At 44.6% G+C, this 23077-nt stretch overlaps 1 protein-coding gene across 3 annotated transcripts; it reads left to right on the top strand.

Moving 5' to 3' along the window:
• LOC115529582 (60 kDa lysophospholipase-like) lies at positions 1-23077 on the top strand. Of its 3 annotated transcripts, none has more exons than XM_030338388.1 (17): positions 1-98; positions 12170-12287; positions 13297-13411; positions 13625-13750; positions 14434-14517; positions 15133-15259; positions 15379-15491; positions 17544-17729; positions 18079-18192; positions 18440-18556; positions 19006-19101; positions 19874-20037; positions 20521-20607; positions 21131-21230; positions 21525-21590; positions 21736-21786; positions 22356-23077. In XM_030338388.1, exons 2-16 carry the CDS (start codon positions 12214-12216, stop codon positions 21754-21756), a joined length of 1590 nt encoding a protein of 529 aa, XP_030194248.1. In that variant the 5' UTR covers positions 1-98; positions 12170-12213; the 3' UTR covers positions 21757-21786; positions 22356-23077. The 3 variants fall into 3 exon arrangements, with proteins under 3 accessions (XP_030194248.1, XP_030194246.1, XP_030194247.1); XM_030338386.1 differs by lacking the exon at positions 1-98 and adding an exon at positions 6460-6957; XM_030338387.1 differs by lacking the exon at positions 1-98 and adding an exon at positions 6460-6957 and having other exon boundaries at positions 21736-21781.

Here is a 23077-nt window from a genome sequence, read left to right on the forward strand (position 1 = left end):
TTTCACGTTCCCCAAAGAGAACTGCCACTTTGGACTGCATTGTAGCAAGGAGGTAGCCACGGGCACCGCAGACACGCTGGAACTTTCATAGTCGTGCAGTCAGTACAGTGTATGAGAATTAGGATCTCTTGCTGGAATGCTTTAATACTATTTGAGTATCTCCAGAATTTGATGCAATCTCATTCAGAGACGCTAAGGGCTACTGCCGAATGATGGGGGACAAATAATTCATTTTTTACCATGAGCTGTTCCATACCATACTGTGCTGTGTATATACGCTCTTTGCACAGCTTAAGAGGAGTAACATTGATGTGGTGCATACTCAAAGGATCGTAGAACACGTTGTCAGCTTAATTTCAAAAGTTAGTGATTCAGTTCCTTCTATTTGTGCGCAATTCAGTCCTGACGCGCCTCGACGTGGTGGCGCTCCAAACTTGCAGAAAATTGGATATGAAGGGTTTGACACTGTAATTGCCAATGCAAAGGATATATTTACATTTACTGGACACTTGGCTGCCGCTGTACTGTTTGACAGTGAGCGTTTTTGCTGTATACACAGAAGATTTCCCCACAGCAGCCCTCTGAAAGGCAGTTGATGCCTATCCAATGTTGAGCAAACCACGTCTGCAAACCCTGACTTCAGATCATGCAGCAGCGCAATGGCATTGTTTCTGTATATTCTTGCGTTCTGTCTGTCTGGCGTTCTGTCTGGCCTGGCTATAGTAGCCTACCTACTTTTTATTTCTACTTTTCATTAATTTATTTGCAATGCACCTGCTAAGCATATGTTGTCTATTGACAGAAAAAATCAATTTGGATATTCAATGGAATTGTTAAGGCATTGAAGCCTATTTATTTATTTTTTTCAGCAGGTATTTAAATTGTATACCTGATTTCATACCTGATTGCAACAGAGTTGTTGTTGAGAAATTTAATTAGAAATACCTGATTTCAACAGAGTTGTTGTTGAGAATTTTTTTCAAAAACCTGATTTTAACAGAGTCGTTGAATTTTTTGCACACATGAAAGATGGTTAGGCCAAGTTCCTCTATAAATGAAGGCCCGATAGCTTGCTTGATGACTTCTCATAAGCTATATTCATTTGTTTTGTTTGTTTTGCCGAATTGCGTTCTGTATAGGCCTGGGCCAGGCGCGTGCCGTCCATATGGGCATGTAGTGGCTAAAGCTCCATTGTTGTGATCAGTAAATATTAGGGCTGTAACGATACGCGTATCAAACCGAAAATCGCGATACTCAAAGCCACGATCCTGTCTCGCGGTGTGAGAAGGCAGAAGCGCGATACGCCCTTTCTAACTCTGCTGTCAAATTGTCCGATTGAAATTTGCTAATAATTTGTCTAAATAATAGTCTGCTGACAGCGCCCCCTCCTATCGATGCCGTAAGTATGCGACTGCAATCCTCCGTGGCTACAGAGGATCGCATTTCTCCACAGCCGTCGAAGTGCTCATGCGATATGAACGACATTTATCCAGAGGGGCCTGTGTGATCCTGTCTCTAGTGTTTTGTGTGATTTGACTGGCAGTTTGTCTGCTTATAGGTCGGAATGAAGCGGCCACCGATTATTGACAGGATGGGTACTTTATTCTACCGGACTCGTTCGCTTCTTCACTAGACACACGCGCTACCGCTCGCTCTCCTCGCTCGTCCACTCACTCGCTGACGTCACTCACACACGCATACGCACATTGCCATTCTGGCGCACACATATGCTACTCGTAACGCCTCGTTATTGCGACGTTCATGACATTCAGGTTTTTCTCCATCTATTGAAAGTTAGGCTATTAAACATGTTGCATTCTATACGGCCTGATTATGTCATTATTTAAGCTACATAGCCTAATAAGAAGTGCTAATAAGGATATTTGACTAAACCAACCAAACAGTTGAAAAAAGCATCCTCCCACACGTTATTTCTTTATTCATTTAGCTAGACTTTAATAGTATTCTTTCTGTTCAAATCTGTTCAGTGTTCCAAATTATTTGTTATTAAATGTTACATTAAGTTAATTGGTATATAAGTGTTGTTTAAATAAAATGCTTTTTAAATTTCAAAAAATCGTGGGATGTATCGAACCGTGGGTCAAAAATCGTGATACAAACCGAATCGTGAGTTTGTGTATCGTTACAGCCCTAGTAAATATTAGGGCTGTCAAGCGATTAAAATATTTAATCACGATTATTTTTATTATTAAATATTTTTTCTATGCTAAATATCCCTTGTAAAGAGTTCTCGTTGACACTTCCTCTTTTAACAAGCTTATTACTTATACATATTTATCTTGATACTGACTTTCAAGTTAAAAATGTTAAAAAATGTGAGAACTTGTAGACTTGATGGGAGAACTGGTAGGTATGCGATGTGCAATTTTCAACAAACATCGGAACATCTTCAATACTAATATTCAAACACATTTTTGTTTTACTTGTGTGTGTTGATATTGATGGTGAAGTCACACAAATAATCTTTACACATCCTTCCCATCACAAATTCATATTTACATGAATACAATGACAGCTGCAAACTTGAACTAATAACATTGACACATAGGAATTGTTTCTCCTTGAGTTCATCTTCAAGTAAAACACCACAGTGATTACAAAATCACGAATTAACTTCACAAATGTGCTCCCCCGCACAAGTGTGAGGTGAGGAGTGAGGAACCTCTTGCCTAAATTTTGCAACACCATTTGCGATAAATGTGTTGCAGAATTCGCACTAGTAGCTGGCAGTGGGGTGGAGACGAAGTGAAGCAATTTGTACTGAATCTACCGATACTGACCATACATTACATACGCCAACACAGTATATGTATAATACTGAAAGTACATTACATAGCCCTATACAGTATGTGTAAATATACTGACAGTACATTACATACCCCAATACAGCTTGGTATCCCTCTAAACAGTATTCGTCCTGATGCTGACAGTACATTAGATACCCAACACAGTATTCTGAACTGATATTTATGGTACATTACATTACTACTACGGTATTTGTAATGACACGGACAGGTCATTACAGATACTAAGCAGTCACCACATCTTGACTGGAACATTTGTGAGTTGTTGAGACACCTTAGTAGCTGATGTCAGTAGTTTACCACGTAAAGGACACTGCTCTCTTGCCCTCCGCCTGTAGGAGTTTTACTTGTTTTGGATAATCCACTGTGTGAAATACTGCAAATATTGCTGGGAGGATAGTAATAATGTATTTGTATGAATTGTATGAATTTACCAATCATTCCCTACAAGCGTAGGTTGGTGTGCCTGGAATGTCTTGTTGGGGTCATGGTGGGCGTCAGCCCAAGAAAGGTTGAGCACCACTGACTCATTTTATGAAAAAAGTTCACACAAATTGCAAAATAAAATATTCACCAACAATCATTAAAAATACCTTTTCTCATTCTGATTGCTGTAGTAGTTAGCACACATTTTTATTTCAATCACATAGTATGATGTCAGATTGTTACATTTTGGATGGATACTATTTGTGTGAATGTAGTCTGATGTAAGACTCCATGTTTCATTCTAAGGTGTACAGTATTGTGGATTTAGTATGATTTAAAATTTTATGTAGCCCTTTTCTATAGTATTAATACTGTATGTAAAATTACATTTTGTTTGAATAACGGTTGCATATTTTATTCATGTGAATGGGGTCTGATGTTAGGCCCTATGTTTCATTTTCTGTTGTAAATTTAGGTTAAATGTGGATTTAGTATTATTGTCTGTAGGGATATAGTTTGGATACAACTATGTAAGATTGTATGAAAGATTACGCAATATATATATTTAACAAGGGTAATTCATTATTTAGAAATAAAGATATATTGTTAATAAATCTTGTTCCAGGCATACCCTTCTTTGAATCAAAGCCCCTGCCACTCAAAAGGTCTCTGCACGGCCCTGTCTCATACATCAAGACAAACCAAAAATGTATAACATGTTTCTGGAAATTGTTTAACATGAGCATACGTTGCATAATCGAATTACGTATGTGCTCTAGGGATGGGCATTTGAAGGCATACCAATATTCGATAAAAATAAGAATAACCGGTTAACCGAACTACGAAAAAAATATACTGTATTTTCCGGACTATAAGTCGCGTTTTTTTTGTAGTTTGGCTTGCCCTGCGACTTATATTTCGAAGCGACTTATATGCCAAAATTGTGCGTACATAATCTTCGGCCGCAAGATGGCACCGTCATTCATTAGGCCTACAACTGAACGCTGCAAGCCTACTGCACCACCGAATAAATTATATTCTCGTCGTCATCGTCCTCAATGTCCTCCGGTTCAACCAAAGCTACCCCAGCCTTAGCTGCAATGTTGTGCAACATAGCTGTCACACATATCACAGCGCATGACTTGGCCGGTGAAAACTAGAGCCCTCCGCTGGACTTGTGAAGGCATCTAAAGCGCAACTTCCACCTCCCGATCGTGCGCTCAGGTTTAGGACCGCGGCGCATACGCGTCCGGTGGAATACCGGTGTCACTGAATTCGGTATACTCTCAGAACTACGAGTGGGACCGACACACCTATATTGCTATTGCAATCTTATTCAGTCACTCCAGACTAAACGTTCTTGTTTAAATGTTTAAAAATAAATGCGACTTATACACCGATGCGACGTATATATGTTTTTTTCCTCGTCATGGAGCATTTTTTGACTGATGCGACTAATACTCGGGAGCGACGTATAATCCGGAAAATACGGTATATGTGTAGCGCACTCATAATGTAGCCTGAAGTTCTTCCGTGGTTTGGCCTTCACTAAACAAATGTATTCGTTTTCCATCTATTAGTCAAATAAATAAGGAAATAAAAAGCAATTTGCTCAATTTATTGATCAATTTAGAAGTAAAAAAAGCACTCAAAGTCAGTATGCTGAATCGAAACGGGTTGAAATTACACCATCATTTTTGACAAGAATATGAATGAACAGTATTGCATAATTAAGGCACAAACTGAAATTAATTAAAGTTAATTTAAGGCATAAACTGAATAGATTCAAGCAACTGAAGCACAACAGCAAAAAGTATAAGTTGTAACGGGGGGGGTTACAATAGTGCAATAATGCCACGAGCTCTCATTCCACACCGTACGAGACAGACACTGGTAGTGTGAAGCTGTCTCTGCATCTCAGACATCGCTTCCACAGGCAACTAGCTCTGTCCCCTTTTCTCCCTTTCATTCCAACCCGTGAGCAACCCTAGTCTCCCTTCTCTGCCGAATGCATTTTTGAAAAAAAAGAATAAGAATCGTTTTTTAAAATCCTTAAATGTGATGCATGCCTCCGAATCGTGTGATGCGTCCGATCAGCTGCATTTTTTGGGATAAAATAAAAGCGATGACATGACAGTAGTCATCGCTCTTATTTTATCCCCAAAAATATATAATATAATAAAAATGATAATAATAATAATCATCCCACCGTTGTTGGTCTCCCACCATATGCGCGGTCATCAGCACAAATTATCTGTCCCTTGAATCCATCATCCCCCCTGGCTTTTTTTACAACTCGACCACTGACTATGATACTATAATACTACTACTTCAGCTGCTACTACTTCTACTTCGTCTTCTACTTCTACTTCAGCTAAATGTAAATGGACCGCATTTATATAGCACTTTTCTAACCATTGGCCACCCAAAGCGCTTTATAATATTGCCTCACATTCGCCATTCATGCACGGACGGCGGAGTCAGCCATGCAAGGCGACAGCCAGCCTGTCTGGGATTGCCCCAGCAACCTTCAGGTTACCAGCCAATCGCTCTATCTCCTGAGCTACTAGTACTACTTCAGCTTCTCCTAGTACTACTTCGGCTACTACAACTACTACTTCAACTTCTACTACTACTTCAGCTTCTACTACTACTTCTGTTACGAGCTGCGGGTGCAGGCAGGCAGGTAGGACCCAGACGCAGACGGTTTCAGGAAAACTGCACTTTATTCACGCCTAAAGGCTAAGGCACAGGAATCAGGGAACTCAGGAGACAACAGGGAACTCGGGAGACAACAGGGAACTCGGGAGACAACGGGGAACTCGGGAGACAACAGGGAACTCGGGAGACAACAGGGAACTCGGGAGACAACAGGGAACTCGGGAGACAACAGGGAACACGGAACACGCAGGACTAACAACCACAATGATAGCACACCGAACAAAGGAAAGACAAGGGCTTAAGTAACAAACAGAACGAGGAACAGCTGAGACACATTAGGGGAGGGATCAGCAATCAACACAGGAGGGAAACACAGGGAAACACGACAGACCTTGACAACTTCAGGTTCTACTACTACTTCAGTTTCTACTACTACTTCAGCAACTACTACTACTACTACTTCATATACTACTACAACCTCAGCTGCTAATACTACTTCAGCTACTACTACTACTACTACTTCAGCTACTACTACTAATACTTCAGCTGCTACTACTACTACTTCTTTCAGATTTTTCAGATCACTTCATTTTACATTTCTCTGAAATACAATTGGGAAACGACTTATTTGGAAATCATACCCCTTAGGCTCTTGCCGTAATTTCTAAGGAAATGGTTACACATCGCTAAGGAATTTGGAGGCTGGCCTTACTGCTTGACTTGACACCATCCATAGATCATCCGATATTTGGTGAATAACCCTTTAAGACTCCACTGTCGTGGCCGGATATAAAGCTAGGGCCAGAGCCGAGAGGGGTTTAACTCACGGCGGTATATAAGACGTCTACGTCGAATCCTCCCTTGGTCTCTGAAAAAATGACTTCACTCGCTCGAGCTTTGTCTTATCCCAAACCCAGCCACGCGGAGTCTCTGAACTGCCCCCCCAACGCGATGCCAAAACGGATCCTGCATGAAAATTGCGGAGATCATTGGGTACTGGTCATCAACACCGGAGGAACCATTGGAATGAAGAGTCATGACGGGGGTAATTATCTATCTATGTTCTCAGATGAGCCGGGAGAGAGTATCGCGTGTCTAGGGAATCATCTGATGGACTATCTACTTGGACATTTAGGATGTAGATTACGCAGAGTCTACTACGTGCGTTAGTGAACAATTCTGACAGATATACCTACACATAGGCCTACTACTGTTTTGGTTGAAACATCACACTCCTGATGACATGCACACAGGCACGCTGTTCAATCATTTCGCTTTAGTCAACTATGTGTCTGTGAAGGTTTCAAATCAACATTGTGTCGACTGTAGAAAAAAGAGTGTTCTTGATCGATAAAGAAATAAAATAAGAGCTGCTTCACCAAGCTTGGATCAATCCAAGCTGAGGGCTGAAGTTGGCTCTTAACACGCAAGCAGATGAGAGATGTTGGTTGGTCATAAACCATAAACAATATTTGTTAATCGCACACACTGGCACTTTGAGACAAATTCCTATTATGTTCTGCATAAATGGCAATAAAAAGAAATCCTAATCCTAATGTTGGAATTACAGTTTAGCTCTGAGTCCATAACCACACCAAGATTTAGGAACCTGATTTAGACCTTTGTTCCACACTGATCGAGATTCAGTAAGAGCAGTAACTTTCACTTTTATTTTTGGCCCCAACAATTATTTTCAGGTTTATCTTTATTTAGCTGGGGGAAATTGATGCACATCAATTCATTAATTTGAACAATGCCCTTGATGAGTGAATCAATCTGACCATTCCTGCAATGTTAACTACCTATAGATTTATAAAAGTCAGCCTGACCCCGCTGGTGTCATTCGTCCAGTAATAGGGGTGGAGCAAGTTGCCCTTCTTCAGTAGCGATGCTAAACAGTAACTCAATGCTGACTGTGTTAATATAACAACTCATGCTTGGAGTCTAGGGAGACAGCGCCCAGCATTACACAGGTTCATGTTTCAAGCACTGACATCAGACGTGATGACGGAAAAACAGCAAAATATCAGTTTTGTGGGTTTCTTCCCTCAAATGTTGTGTGTGTTTTCCTGGTGCCTCAGGGTATTGGAAGGCCAATACTGTTGGCCTTCCATCAATAATGGCCATTGATGCGCGCGCAAAATGATCGCAAAAATAAATTTTGCTTGACCGGTTGCCATGGTTATCTCTGTGCGGTAAATTTGCAGCTGCGGTGTTAATTAGCGATGTTGTCAGCTTACTGCTACATTAAACTGTAATCAGAAAACGCGGTTATATGCTATAGACCCTGAAGTATCGGTGGTATAAAGGTAGGGACGAATTTCTAATTATAATATATGTACACTTTATGTTGAAAGTAAAGACCATCGCGATTCCTAATGAAATGAATGGCGCAGTGTTTATTCTTAAAAACGAGAGTTGATAAATTGTGAAAAATGAATTAAACTGTAATCAGACAACGCGGTTATATATGCTATAGAACCTAAAGTATCTGTGGTATAAAGGCTGGCACGTATTTCGTGTACACTTTATGTTGAAAGTATAGACCGTCGCGATTTCCATTGAAACGAAAGTAAAGATATAGATGCGCGGTTGGTGGTTATACCCATAGACATCTTATAGATAGACGGAGCATTGGCTGCTGGGACGCGAGAAATACGGCCGCCATCTTGGAGTGGTCAACCGGGAGCAGCAACAGCAGCAGAAACAGGATGCCGGGCTGTTGTTCAACGTATTCCTGCTCAAATCGGCGGACAATCCATAATAGGAATCGGGGGATTACTTTTCACAAGCAAGATTTAACATTACCGTACTATTGGTATAATTAGTATTGAATAATAAAACACGCCAAACCATGTGGCCTTTATCATAGCTACACGTATGACAAAAAACCGCATGAAAATCAGTGGTATTCAGTGAGGTATGATTGATTAAATGCGCTGACAGTTCATTGCTCCAGCCAAACGGATTACACTGAGTGGAGCGGATGACCACTCCAAGATGGCGGCCCCGCGTCTCGTCAGTGCCAGCGGTAGCATTCGAGGCTCCGTCTATCATATAAGATGTCTATGGTTATACCTGCGGAGGGTTGGGTGGATTGCGTGAAAAAAAGTAATACTTGGAGGGATTGTGGGCGGGTCTCGATTGAAATAAATAAATAATAAGCAGGTTAACATATTGACAAGCAAACGGCAAACTGACAAATTATATCTTTCTATAATCACCCTGCTTCTAAAATCTCCGCCCAGCGCTCGTCCGCTGGTTTTCCATAAGCATTCCACTGCGCGATCATCCCTGCTGCATATGCCCTCACACATTGTTGAAATTATATGCTGGATGCTTTATTCTTTCTATGTGGCTTTTAGTTAATGATTGGGTTATAATAAGACCACGTTGGCTATGTTCGTGCAAGCACAGGCTGATGAGGTGTCATGCGCTGTTCGACACATGCATGCGCATTTGCCACCCCCACCCTGAAATCATTCCGGCGCCACTGCTGGTACTTCCACAACAAGTAAAGACTCGTAGTGGGGGTTATCTCGGCCATGGTTGACAAGAATTGGGGGAAAGGAACTTTGGCCTTGACTCTCTGAAGTAACCCCGACATGGAGGAGAAAGGGATTGTAGGCCTACTCCCGGAGCTGAGCTGCCGGACTGCCGCCGCGCTCCCCCCAATGGAGCAGCTCGGCGGCAGTCCGGCAGCTCAGCTCCGAGACAGATCACCCTCACTTTCTCCTCCATGTCTCCTCCTCCGGACTGCCGGGGAGCTCGGCGGCAGTCTGGCAGCTCAGCTCCGGGAGTTCCATCCCTTTCTCCTCCATGTCTCCTCCTCCGGATTCCGGACTACCGGCAGTCGGCAGCTCGTCCCCTGGTCCACAAAATCTTAGCTGCTCTGATTGGACAGCTCGTCCCCTTGTCCACAAAATCTTAGCTGCTCTGATTGGAGGGGGATGGGGAAGTGGGAGCTAATATTCAAAATCGCCGAAACTGATTCGCTCATTGGGTAACTGGAGGCGGGGTCCTTTCAGAATGCATCTCACTCAAAAAATCATGTAGGCTACAGACTTTTCCAACAACCCAGATCCCAAGAAAATTGTTGTTTTCATAATATGTCCCTGGCCAAAATACAATAACAAACATGGAGGTTTTCCTGACATGCAGTATGTCTGAAATCACATATCAACTGCAAATGTCACATCTGAATTTGGCGGTTGATAATGTAGGCCTACTCCTCAACTAAGTGAAAGATCCAATGGTTTATATGTATTCAAATAACGAATCCTACATTAAAGTACTTCAGTATGAAAACATTTCCTCAAATGTAGTTAAAACTTCTCAAGCTTGAATAAGCTTGTCAGCCATATGGCAAGCAAGCAAGCTTGATAGACAAGCTTGCATGCCATGAGTGCAGTCATGCATTCATTGTATTGACAAAGACAATTCATAAATAAAAAAATCATATATACTGCCTGAGAAATCTCTGTATTTAGCATTATGATTACAAATGGTACGATATAATAAATGGAGGAGTCCTACTTGAATGTGTAAACTGAGACTAAGACTTTAATCTCTTGCAGTTTTAGGTTCTGTTTTAGGGTTCGGTTCATACAATTTTTCCCAATCTGTGAATATGTAATGGAACACGAACATGTTAATAAAGTTAAAAAATAAATAAAAGTTATATTATTATTATAACACCAACGACCTCTTTGAACTCTTCCAATCCGGTTTCCGCTCCAAACACAGTACAGAAACTGCCCTCCTCAAAGTGACCAATGACCTTCTGCTATCCTCTGACACTGGCTCCCTAAATATCCTCATCCTCCTTGACCTCAGTGCTGCCTTTGACACGATCAATCACTCCATTCTCCTCTCCCGTCTCCAATCCACCCTTGGCATCACTGGCACCGCCCTCTCCTGGCTTGGATCCTATCTCTCCGACAGACATCAATTCATCGCCATCAACAACTGTCAATCAGCCACTACTCCTCTCATCCACGGTGTCCCCCAGGGTTCTGTGCTTGGTCCACTCCTCTTCATTCTGTACATGCTTCCTCTTGGTCAGATCCTTCGTCACCATGGACCCCGGTTCCATTGTTACGCCGATGACACACAGCTTTACCTCCCCTCCAAAACCATCAGTCCTTCCACCCTCTCAACCCTCTCCAACTGTTTGACTGACATCAAGACCTGGATGCAAAACAGCTTTCTCAAACTCAACTCCAACAAATCCAAAATCCTCATCATTGGTCCTGACACCCTCACTCACTCCACTCTGAACTTCACCCTTAACATTGACGGCTCCACCATCACCCCCTCCACCAAAATCCGTAACCTTGGAGTTATCCTGGACCCCACTCTCTCCTTCCTCCCCCATGTTAACCATATTACCAAAACTGCCTTTTTCCACCTCCGAAACATCGCCCGCCTCCGCCCCAACCTGTCAACTACCGCTGCTGCGACACTCATCCACGCTTTAATTTCATCCAGGCTTGACTACTGCAATGGTCTTCTCTACGGCACCACCAACAAAAGTCCTCAAAAAACTTCAATATGTCCAGAACTCAGCTGCACGCCTCCTCACTGGTACCCGCTCCAGAGAACACATCACACCTGTCCTCCGTGAACTCCATTGGCTTCCAATTAAACACAGAATCAACTACAAAATCATACTCATCACCTACAAGGCCCTCAACAGCCTAGCCCCCCCCTACCTTGCCGACTTCCTCCATCAATACGCCCCCTACCGATTCCTCAGGTCCAATTCTGCCAACCTGCTACAAGTTCCACGGACTGAGCGACGGACTTGGGGTGATCGGGCCTTCTCAGTTGCTGCCCCCACCCTTTGGAATTCACTCCCCTCCCACATCAAAGTCCCTCCAACCCTCTCTTCTTTCAAATCTGCCCTCAAAACATACCTTTTCACACTAGCCTTCCCCACCTAACTCCCACCTTATTCTTCATGTTTAACCTCTGTTTTTCTTTTATTCCTAGTCTGTCTTACATAGTTTTGTTAGGGCAATATGTAAAGCGTCTTAGAGTACCATATTAAGCGCTATATAAATTTCATTTATTATTATTATTATTATTATTATTATTATTATTATTATTATTATATTATGTTCTTAAGCATGCGCATCAAGTGCAATTTTCATTGTTACCAGCAGAGTTCACTGTCAGCCAGGTTTCTGGGCTGCTTGATTGTAACACAGCCACAAACGCACGCCTCTCAAAGACTGTTTCTGTCTCACCCCCAGGCCTCAAACCGGAGCCCAATGCGTTTGTGAAGGAGTTGCGAGAGATGAATATCTTCCACGATGCAAAATATGCCAAGAAAAAGGGATACGACCTCAAGGATAACACACTGGTCCTGCCGTAAGCCTTTCGTCCACCAAGACACCCCTTCAATATGTCATAAATATATTGCTCAGTCTCAAAGGGCTGTTAAGCCCTTTGAGGGCTGTTAAGCCCTTTGAGACTGTGTGATTAAGGGCTATACAAATAAAATATAATTTAACAATCCTATTGTAGGGGGTTCCGATTGTAAAAATTCGGTTACACTTTTGATACATTTTCAACATTTAGTTCACTTTCCTCACATTTAGGGCATTTTCCTCACATTTGGGACAGATATTCATGTAAAACAACACGTTACGTACAATATGTTCAAATGTAAAAAAAGGTTTTGTTGTTTCTGAATTTCTGTCTGAGGAAGCATCGTAGGCTGGTCTGATGGTGGCGCTGTGGATCATTTGCCTTTGCCAAGAATATGTTTAACATTGATTCCCGGGACGGAATTGGTTTTGGCTAATGATTTATCCAATTTGTTGTTTATTGATAGGGCAGGCCACAAGGCCGGCCAACCCCCCCCCCCCCCCCCCCACAAGCACAGACTCATATGTTAGTCCTCCATTCATCAGAGAGCGTCAGTATGATAATGCACTACCCTTGTAACACCTTAAGGCTACACTGGCAGCCTTGTAACACCTGAAGGCTACACTGGCAGCCCCACATAGACGTTGCCACGCGTTCGTCCCATGGTTTGAGAAGAGGGGGGAAATGCTACGCCCATCCACAGTTCTGACTGTGCTTGTAAATGCCTTGGGACCCCCTGCAGCTCAAGCAGAAGGGGATCTGCTGCACAGTCCATCGTTTCGTTTTTCAAACATTTCCCATCCATTCTCTTAAAACTCTCAAATTAATCCACCAGGATTAACCAAATTAACGTGTGTGATCCATTACTGCTTTTGTCCATCTTTTTCATTTTTATGCTGAATATCGACCTTCATTGTAACTGCTGTATTCACTTCTTACTTTTAACGCCCTCCCTTTTAATCGGCTGGGTAATGTATTTGATAATTGCAAAATCGACGTCTTTTCACAGGTCATATAGCAAGAACGATCAACGGGTTGTGTACACCCTTCTAGAGTACGACCCCTTACTGGATTCCTCCAACATGACAACCAAGGACTGGGAGAAAATCGGGAAGGACATCGAGGTATGTGATGCCCAATTATCTGTTTCTCTGCAGCACATTAATTATCATGCCTTTTGGGCATCACAATCAATTAAATATAAGGTGAAACATTTAAGCAGAAGGCATTGCTGGTGCGTGTTGGATAGATGTGTCTGCTCATTCACTAATCAAAAATGAGTTTTCCATAGATTGGTCATCTCACCCTTTTAAACCATATTATACTTGTCTCGGTAGAAAAACTACGAGCGCTACGATGGCTTCGTGATCCTCCATGGCACGGACACCATGGCGTACACGTCCTCCGCCCTGTCCTTCATGTGTGACCACCTGGGCAAGCCCGTCATCCTCACTGGCTCCCAGGTAACGCCTGCGGTCTGACGAGGTCTGGGCTGACACCACAACAGCCCCTGGATAATGCTATGGGGCCCCGTCAAGATGGGACAGATCAGTCAAGGCTGCTGATGCAATACTGCTCTGTTATTATTTTATGACTGTGGCACCTAAATTTCCCTTTGGGAATGATTAGTAGTATATTAGTAGTCTGTCTCTCTGTCTGTAGCATCTTATCCTAGCTATCTTTGGTGTATACAGGGAATGGGATAACCTAACAATTTTTAGTGCTTGGTGGCACTTAGTTCTATGAACATCCTTACTGTACTGGCAGTAAGGATATACTGTCGTTATCCTCATCCTCATCTTTATCCGCTTATCCGGGGTTGTGTCGTCGGGGCAGCAGCTCAAGATTTATTTATACTGTTGTTATATATATTGTATATCCAAAGCGACTTATTATAAGTCGCTTTGGATAAAGCGTCTGCTAAATGCCATAAATGTCGATGTCAATGTCTGTCTACTTTACTTTTGTATCGACAGGATAGTAGAGTGTGTTGAAAGAGTGAGATTGTGACATGTAGCATAAGACATTTATGCCCGGGTAACCAAGGCATACTGTCGCCCGACTGGTTTGCACATCAGTGGGGTGAGTCACCGATGCGTCTTTTTTCTAATGTTATTATTTGATTTGAAGACAAACTTTCTTCCAGGTGCCAATTTATGACCTGTGGAACGATGGCAGGGACAACCTGCTGGGGGCGCTGCTGCTCGCTGGTCTGTTTGACATTCCGGAGGTGAGCAATAAGAGGCTGCTACTGTTGGCTACTGCACGTAGATACTACATGTAGCTACTGTGTGTCAGTTGATTCTTCTATTAACATTTTTTTGCACAACCAATTTGTAAATTTTCATCGACGTTGCCTTTTGAACGGGAACGTTCAAAATAACGTATTTTTCCCGCCTTTTTATTGTCCGACAGAAAATTTGTCATTGTTGTGATTGACATTTGTTACAGTTTTATGTGGAGGGAAGGAACAAAAACGTTGTTAACATTCTCACTCCAGGAGATTGTTGGGTAAACGCTGGTGTGTTTCGCAACAGCAGGTGATTATCTCAAAACAGGAAGAGGACTGTCAGGGAGTACAACAAGATACTAGGAGGACCATTAAAACTAACTGATTAAACTCCCTTTTTTACACGAAAGATTAAACAGTTGATACGTTTGACACTATTATGGCTTAATTCACTTGTCTAGTTAGTGAATGAAACTATAATAGTTTAGCTTGAACCAATTTCTTCCCGACAGACGTTTGGTTCATGGCTGCTGTCCTCATCAGAAAGATTGTACCATTAAAACCATATTCCTCTATCAAAATACATTGTTCACCTGAACGTATCTTCCTATCAAGGTATGCCTGTACTTCCGCAACAAACTGTACAGGGGAAACCGCGTCACCAAAGTGGACGCTGGGAGTTTCGATGGCTTCGCCTCCCCTAACCTGCCCCCCCTGGCCAAGATGGACGTGGATGTAACGGGTAATGGATGAATCAATGGATGGATGGATGAATAATTGGCTGGTCATGGTGCTTCCTTATCGTTTGTGTTTCCAGTTGTGGTTACCTTGGCGATTTAGTGAATTCTCTGTCCCCTACAGTCTACTGGGACAGGCTGTGGAGAGACAAGACCTACACCAAGTTCTGCGTGAGCACAGAGCTGAACTGCAACGTGGGCCTGCTGAGGCTGTTCCCTGGCATCACCACGGAAACCGTAAGTCAGCCAGGGAGGAGGGGAGACGGCAGAAGATAGCTACAAGTAGGGGAGGGAGGGAGGGAGGGAGGGAGGGAGAGGGGAGAGGGAGGGAGAGAGAGAGGGAGGGAGTTGGAGCAAGTAGGAGGGAGGGAGGGAGGGTGGGAGGGAGGGAGGGAGGGAGTGGGAGGGAGCAAGTAAGTAAGCTGGAAGGAGGGAGGGAGTGAGGGAGGGAGGGAGAAGGAGGGGGAGGCATGTATACAGGGTTATATATACAGAGGTATATATACAGGGAGGGACGGGATGTCCACTAGGGAGGGAGGAAAAAAAAACTTTTCATTCATATTCGATCTTGATCTTGTCTGCCATCGAAACTCCCAGCGTCCATTCCATTATCTCAATACGTGTGGGTTAGTCAAAATACCTTTTGATTTTGTCTTTTGACATCCATATGTGTCTGTCAAATACTATGTATGTGTATACTATGTGTAATGCACAGGCTTTGCTCAGTTATAGGAATACATTTCACTATGTTATGGCATGAAGGAAGCCCTCCATCTAGCCATGCGTCTGTCTTCTAAAGTAGGGATAGTGGCATTGGTAATATTGGTAATAGTGGTGTCCTTTCCTCTTCAACTTCTTACAAAATTCGGAGAATAGCATCCATGCTCTAGAAAGATTTCGTTTTTTTTCCTTCCCTGTAATTAGTCGCCTGACCCATGTTTGTAAACTGCCTGAGTCCCATGTCGCATTTTCAGAAGGACACGTGCTTGTACGACTTCTACGGCAATTGGAAAAATAAATTGAGGGAATTATTACAGCGTTAGACTGGGATCTAACAGGCCAGATTGTGCGTGCATCTTCTTGGATTGTCGTCCAGTGTATCGAGTGCAGGTGACAAGCCACGCAGTAAGACAAACACATTTGATTTAAATACCCATTTGCCATTGCAGTAGGCTTCAGATCCCTTTAGAGGCATAAACACCAGACTTTACAACGGGGAAGGGCTCCTGTGGCGAGGCGAATTAGACTGAGAGGAAACCGAGGGTTTCTCTCCCGTTACCCCCGTCGACCATCAAAAGACCTTCTCTCTCTCTGCCTCTCTCTGCCTGTCTGTCTGTCTGTCTGTCTGTCTGTCTGTCTGTCTGTCTGTCTGTGTCTCTGTGTCTCTCTCTCTCTCTCTCTCTCTCTCTCTCTCTCTCTCTTTCTCTCCTTTCCTCCTTCTCTCTTTCTCCTTTCCTCCCTCCCTCTCTCTCCTTGTCTCCCTCCCTCTGTCCCCCTCTGTCTCCCTCCCTCTCTCTCCCTGACTGTCTTGAGTCACATGGTTGTCGTACTTATGCTCGGCTCACTGTACCCTTGCTGTTTGCTTTGGGTTTGAAGCGCTTCCGTCTGTACGAGAGGCTTGGGGCATGGTGTATCCGCCTATCGTATCAGCAAACGACCTTTCCTGCTGGGCTTTTTTAGTGCTGCGCACCTGTCCCACTTAATGCTCAGAGTGGCAGCATCACAAGACAATGGCAGATGTGCTTTTAGGGGAGGAGCTAGGATCACATGCATGGATGGGGTTGGGGGAGTTGAGCCCTGGGTATGGGAAGTTGTAGGTACCCAGCAGGTCTCGAGGTCGGGATGCAGTTAGGATTCTGCGTCTGTGGTTCGGAGCCTTCTCTGCAGAAAGTCACTTATTCAGTGACGTCTGGTGATCTCTTTAACGGGGAGCTGATGAGTCGTACAAAGGAACACGTGTGAAAACTAATCATGAATGCACCGACAAACCCAGCAGGGTTAGGGTTAGGGTTAGCTAACCCTAACCCTAACCCTAACCCAAACCCAGCAGGAAAGGCACAGCTGGCGGTGCATCTCCATCACCCCGACTTGTAGTTAGGTTTTCGGAGGGGGGCCCATAACATCTGGGGATCTTAGGGGCTTTTGCAGGGGACAGAGTCCAAGTGACTGACACAAAGTCCCATGTAGCCTCGACTCCTCCTCGCCTGCTCATGATGTAACCCGTATGTCTGGCTAGTTCAGTGGAGTCCATATATGGCGTACTCTGATGCGTCTGCCCCGTTTGTGCAGGTGAGGTCGTTCCTGCAGCGCCCCATAGTGGGCGTGGTCCTGGAGACCTACGGCGCCGGGAACGCCCCCGACAACCGCCCCGACCTCCTGGCTGCGCTGAAGGAGGCCACCGACCGCGGCGTGATCATCATCAACACCACCCAGTGTCTGAAGGGCACCGTGTCCAAGATCTACGCCACGGGCGAGGTAGGCGCTAGCGTGTGCTAGCCATCAGAGAAGGGCTTCTGCTGAGTGGGTCAGTAGTAAATGGCAACAAAAGTCTGAATGAATAACCACACAAACAAATGCTATTGGGAAAACAACCAACCAAGGGCGTGACTGATATCACATTTGTAAGTGGTTCTTCAATCTTCATTTACTGGAATTTAAAGGCCCTGAACTAACTGAATCCTACCATCGTCCTGTGCAGTTTTTAAATGCAGTCGAAATGTCGTCAAAACTGAAATAAGAGGAATCGTTTGGAGGAAAAGTCCCTAAAATGGCAGACGAGGGAAATGAGCCCTTGGATGGTAGCCATCTGCCTGCCTCTCCCCAGGTCCTGTATGAAGCGGGGCTGCTGCCCGGTAGGGACATGACCCCCGAGGCGGTCCTCACCAAGCTGTCTCACGTGTTGGCCATTGAAGGGCTGGACCTGCAGACCAAAAAGATGGTGGGTCTTGCATTTAGATTGACATTCAGGGCATTTAGCAGATGCTTTTATCCAAAGTGACTTACAATGTGTACATTTGTTAGAAGAAGGAGAAACAATATATCGCTGTCTGTACAGTCAGGTCGTTCTTACTATTGTATCGTTGTTGTTCAGTTCTGCCACATGCCGCCGATGTGGTTGTGACCACTGCTGACCCCAAGTTTGCATGCTTATCTTTGGGTTCCTGCACGTACCTCACACGGTCCAGATGATGGTAGAGAACCTGCGAGGGGAGATGAGTGCAGACCTGGGAGCCAAGCGCAACCTGAGTGACAGCCGCTTCATCCAGGTCATCACCAAGTCGCTCAGCATCAGCTGCAAGAAGGTCAGTCTGAACGGAAAGATGCTTTACGTTTTACGCCCTATGTGAGATGCAGCATGTGGAAAGTTCAGTGTTTTTCAATGAGACACAAGCCTCTATCTCCATCAGACAGGGATTCTGCACACCGCATACGATCTACTTGCAGGTAACCTTTTATAAGGACTTGGGGGCTTGGCTAATTGTAGACGGTGTCTATGTCGAGATGTGAGCCATCAGCTATGATTTTGTGTTCTGAATTTGGGCCGTTGTCAAACCATTGACGTCTGTTCTATTCCAAACGAGCAATAGATGTATCTTTTGTTTTGTCCAACACAAGTAAGCCTAACCAAACAAGCCCTGGATTCATAGTTTTCTCCAATAGTGCCGGCATACTCTAAAATCCACAAGTGTTTAGAGGCCAATAGGCATGCTGTAACGATAAAGCTTCACTGATTTTGAATGCGGTTCCCCAGGAGCTGGAAGCAATACGTGATGCCCTGGGCCCCCCGCTGGCCTGCGCCGCCGCCAAGATCGGAGACGTGGAGGCCCTGGAATCCATCCGGGAAATGGCAAGCAACACTGAAATAAACGCATAATAATAATGTAGCATGCCAGGTAGGGCTGCAACGATGAGTCGATCATGCGAGAAAATTCATTAAATCTTATTTTGATAGTTATTTATCAAGTATAAGTATAAAACAATTAACTCCTAAAGCTAGTGCAGGTAATTTATTTCAGAAGCATTTATTTGTGTTCTCTTTACATCCCAACACAACACAGTCTGCACATGCACTCATCACGCATGACCAGAGCTTTCCACAAGGCTAGGCAGAGCTATTGCTAAAGCTAGCCAGCGAGTAGAGTAATATGTTTCAGGAGAGTCACTTTGGAGGAAGGCCTTCAAAATCGACCTCCAAATCGTCTAACCGGACTGAAATGTTATTTTTGGTGGCTTGTCAGAAAAAGCAAGCACCTTTAAGCCTTCTCTTTGTCTGTAACCTTATGATGAAATTTGCTTTGACATTTTATTGTCCAAATTATTAATCTAAAAAAGATCCTGTTGGATTCATCGACTATAAAAATTAGCTGCAGCCCTAAGGCCAAGACGTTGAACGCAGCAGCTTGACAGGTTATACAGATCTACAATTCTATTGATCGCTTCTGTTACTTTGAGGGACCCGGAGGCTAAGATCGACCGTGTTTTCCTTGATTCAGCTTTTCTATCGTTCCTTAATAAAATATATCTCGCCCTGAAAGCTGTTTTAACTACATCATCATCCGGTCTTCATCATTTGACCAAAACACTAACGGCAGTCGTGGTTTGTCCGGTGTGTGGACTAGGGGAGTATCCTGAGTCTGGGCGACTTCGACGGACGCACACCGCTGCACGTCGCTGCGAGTGAGGGCCACCTGAAGGTGGTCCAGTACCTCCTGGAGCACGGGTCCACCATCCACGGCCGGGATCGCCACGGCGACACACCCCTGTCCAACGCAGTGCTCTTCAGGTAAGCCCCGCAATAACGTTTGTGAAGGACTGTGCTTAACTGGCTTTTAACAACCGCCTCTTTGTCATTAACTCCACGGAGGACGGGCCCGGAGGAGTTCCTCTTTGATTGTCATTGGGGAACCGAGGTCTTTAAACGTTAAACTATTAGAAAGTAATTGGGGTCATTAGTTCGATTTATAGCCGAGCCAGTTTGGGGTGTCCCCATTTTTTGTGCTTTAGTATCTGGACATGTTGGGTCTTTCTGCTGAAGTCACTGAGCCTCAGGGGAGAGCCAGTCTTTAGGGTGTCAAAGAAAAAGAGCGTATGATGGTACACGCTGTATTTGTCCCCTGCGGTTGCACCTCAACAACACGGACACCTCCCAACGAGTGCATCTTTGTTCTGTCGCAACCCCCCCATCTAATAGTACTCATTTGTGCCCAATTGTTACTGATGCACAACTCCTATGTTCCCCCCTCCGCCCCTCTGTGGTCTCCTGCAGACGCAAAGACATCGTGAGACTCCTGCGGAAGGCCGGAGCCCACCTGTCCCGAGAGCAGCTGGCCGTCTCGGGCACAGAGCTGTGCAGGTGAGACGCGCTCGGAGATGGTATGGGGGACAAGCGTTGAGACAACCACCCCCACCCTCGTCATCACAGCTTCGACCAGCCCCCCTGTGTCTGAGGCCGAGCGCTCCCAGGCAGCATGACTGCGGCTCTCCTCATCCCCAGCATCTCTCTCTCTCCCTGGCCCCCATGCACGCAGAGCCTGGCTCCTCCGTGTGGCCCCCACGCTCGGGTCGCTGGGCCTGTCGGCTCCGTCACGGTCCGGATGCTATCCCGCTGCGTTACGACATGTCCTGTAAAACGTGCCGGTTGAAGATCTGATACAGAGCCCGCCGTGTGTCCATTAAGATTGATTACCTCGTCGCCAATCATGAAGTGCATGCACCTCTTCCATTTCGTTTTTTTATTTAAAAAAAATGCATTACCTTTGCTGACGCTTACCTGCTGGTTGATATGACTGCAGCGGTTTAAATATTCTGGTTGTTTAGCTGAACGGCGGCTGTACGTCGAGGGCTACTCTGACCTCTGATCCCTTGTGTGTTTTTAGCCTAGCGGCTCACGGAGACCTGGACGGTCTGCAGATCTGGCACGTAGCCGGGGCCGATCTGAACACCCCCGGGTACGACGGACAGACGGCCCTTTCAGTGGTTAGTACTGGAGTCCTTTTACGTTCCCTTTCCGCACTTATTTTATATTGTATGTCCTGGCACTTCAAAACGGTACGTAGCATCATGTCGCGTCTTATAATATCTATATTCTTTGTATACGGAGAATGGGTTAACCTAACAATTGTTAGTGCTTGGCCCTTGGTTCTATGAACATCCTTACTGTACAGCGAGTGATGTTTGGTTTCTCTTTCTTCTGACAAATGTACTCATGTAAGTCGCTTTGGATAAAAGCGTGGAGGTGTCAACATGATAGTAACGTGTTCCTCCTTCCAGGCCACGGGGGCTGGCAAGTTGGAGGCCGTTGCGCTGCTTAATCGCCTCCTGAGTGCCAAGGATCAGGTGAGCCGTTGTTGTTTCTCACCACTCTCTCTCCCCCCACCACCACCCCACCACACTTTTAAGACACAACGCAAGCCAGTAAACCCACTGAACTATAGTGTGTTTCTCTGGTCTCTCTGTCATCAACTCTTGTCTGTCTTTCCAGGACAAACTGGGTGATGAGTAGGATGATGATAATGTTGGTGACAGGGGTGAGGTAAATAATATTCACTGTCTATGTGTGTATAACCCGTGTGATTTTCCATATCTGAATTCTGACCTCCCTTGCACGTTCATGCTCTTTGGAATCTTCCTTAAGGACTTGTGTTATTATTCCTTTTTCCCCTCCTTCTGTGTGTGAATGTTTCAGCTCACGTTAGTCTAATTTCTGGGTTTATCCCTACACTTGTGATGTCTATGGAGGGCAACGTTTCTACACTTTTGTATTGATGAATTTGAGGTCTTGGTTGACCCATTTTGCAACAAAAAAAAAAAGCTCATAGTTAAAGGTTTAGAAGCATTATTATCATTTATCATAGCGACCATCTTGTTAATCCTACCCCACCATGCCTCCTCCTGCGTTGGGCTAGATCCCCAGGAAATGCCTGCACACCTCAAACCTGTGCAACCTGCTGTCCCTGAAAGCTGTGTATCTCTGTGTGCACGTGAGCATGCGGTCAGGACAAAGCAGCCATAGTCCTCCGATCAGGCAGCCTCTGCTCCCCACCGTCCCCAACCCCCCTGTCCCCCATTCTAATCCCATCTCTTCTCGCCCTCCTCCCTCAGAGTGGGATCAAGCCCAGCACCCCCCCGGTGGGATGCTAGACCCGGGTGGGCTCCTACGCCAGCCAGGCTCGCTCACTGCCTTTCCCAGAGCCGCGCCTTCTCCTTTCCTTCCAATGTTCCAGCGAGTCCTGCCGCTTCAACGCTTTCTCGATCCCTTTGTCACGAGCGTCTCGGTACGCCACCAAACATGTGAACCTTTATTTCTGCCTGCTCTTTCCCCCAATGTTATTTGTGTGTGTTGTTATTTTTACGTTCATCTATTGTATGTTCTTGTCAAGGTTGCTTTTCCACTTGTCCGTACCTACCAGGCAATCAGGGAATCTGCTGTCAATGGCTTAAAAAAGATATGAGGATGAGAACTTGATAAAGAAATTGCACTTGAGATTCTTGAACCATTGTTTCCGGCCTTCTGTATGCTGTTGTCTCTGCCCCTGAACTATTTGCGCACTGGGCTGGACGAGTTGTTATATTTGCAGTGCTTCATTATCACTTTTGACCATTGCTTGTACCCAAAGCCAATGTTAAAGTAGTTAATGCTTGAATGTATTCTTCTAAAGCAATCAATTAAGGTTTGTGTGAGTTTTTTTAATTGCTGTCCAACAAAACAAAGTTTTTCAGGGTTTTGTGTCCCTGTCGTATCAATATGCTTAAATGCTGTTCCTATTTGATTCGAAATAAAATGTAAGAAAAACATTTAATAAATACATCCCATTCTAAATAAA

The sequence above is a fragment of the Gadus morhua genome, chromosome 17 (genome assembly GCF_902167405.1).
Source record: "Gadus morhua chromosome 17, gadMor3.0, whole genome shotgun sequence".
Taxonomy (NCBI): domain Eukaryota; kingdom Metazoa; phylum Chordata; class Actinopteri; order Gadiformes; family Gadidae; genus Gadus; species Gadus morhua.

Bases quoted from the DNA above. Each gene is read 5' to 3' on its own strand.
- LOC115529582 (XM_030338386.1), top strand. From the start codon at position 6,789: ATGACTTCACTCGCTCGAGCTTTGTCTTATCCCAAACCCAGCCACGCG. The intron at 19,102-19,873 runs GCAAGCAACACT...TGTGTGGACTAG, and splicing joins TGGAATCCATCCGGGAAATG to GGGAGTATCCTGAGTCTGGG. The intron at 20,038-20,520 runs GTAAGCCCCGCA...GGTCTCCTGCAG, and splicing joins TCCAACGCAGTGCTCTTCAG to ACGCAAAGACATCGTGAGAC.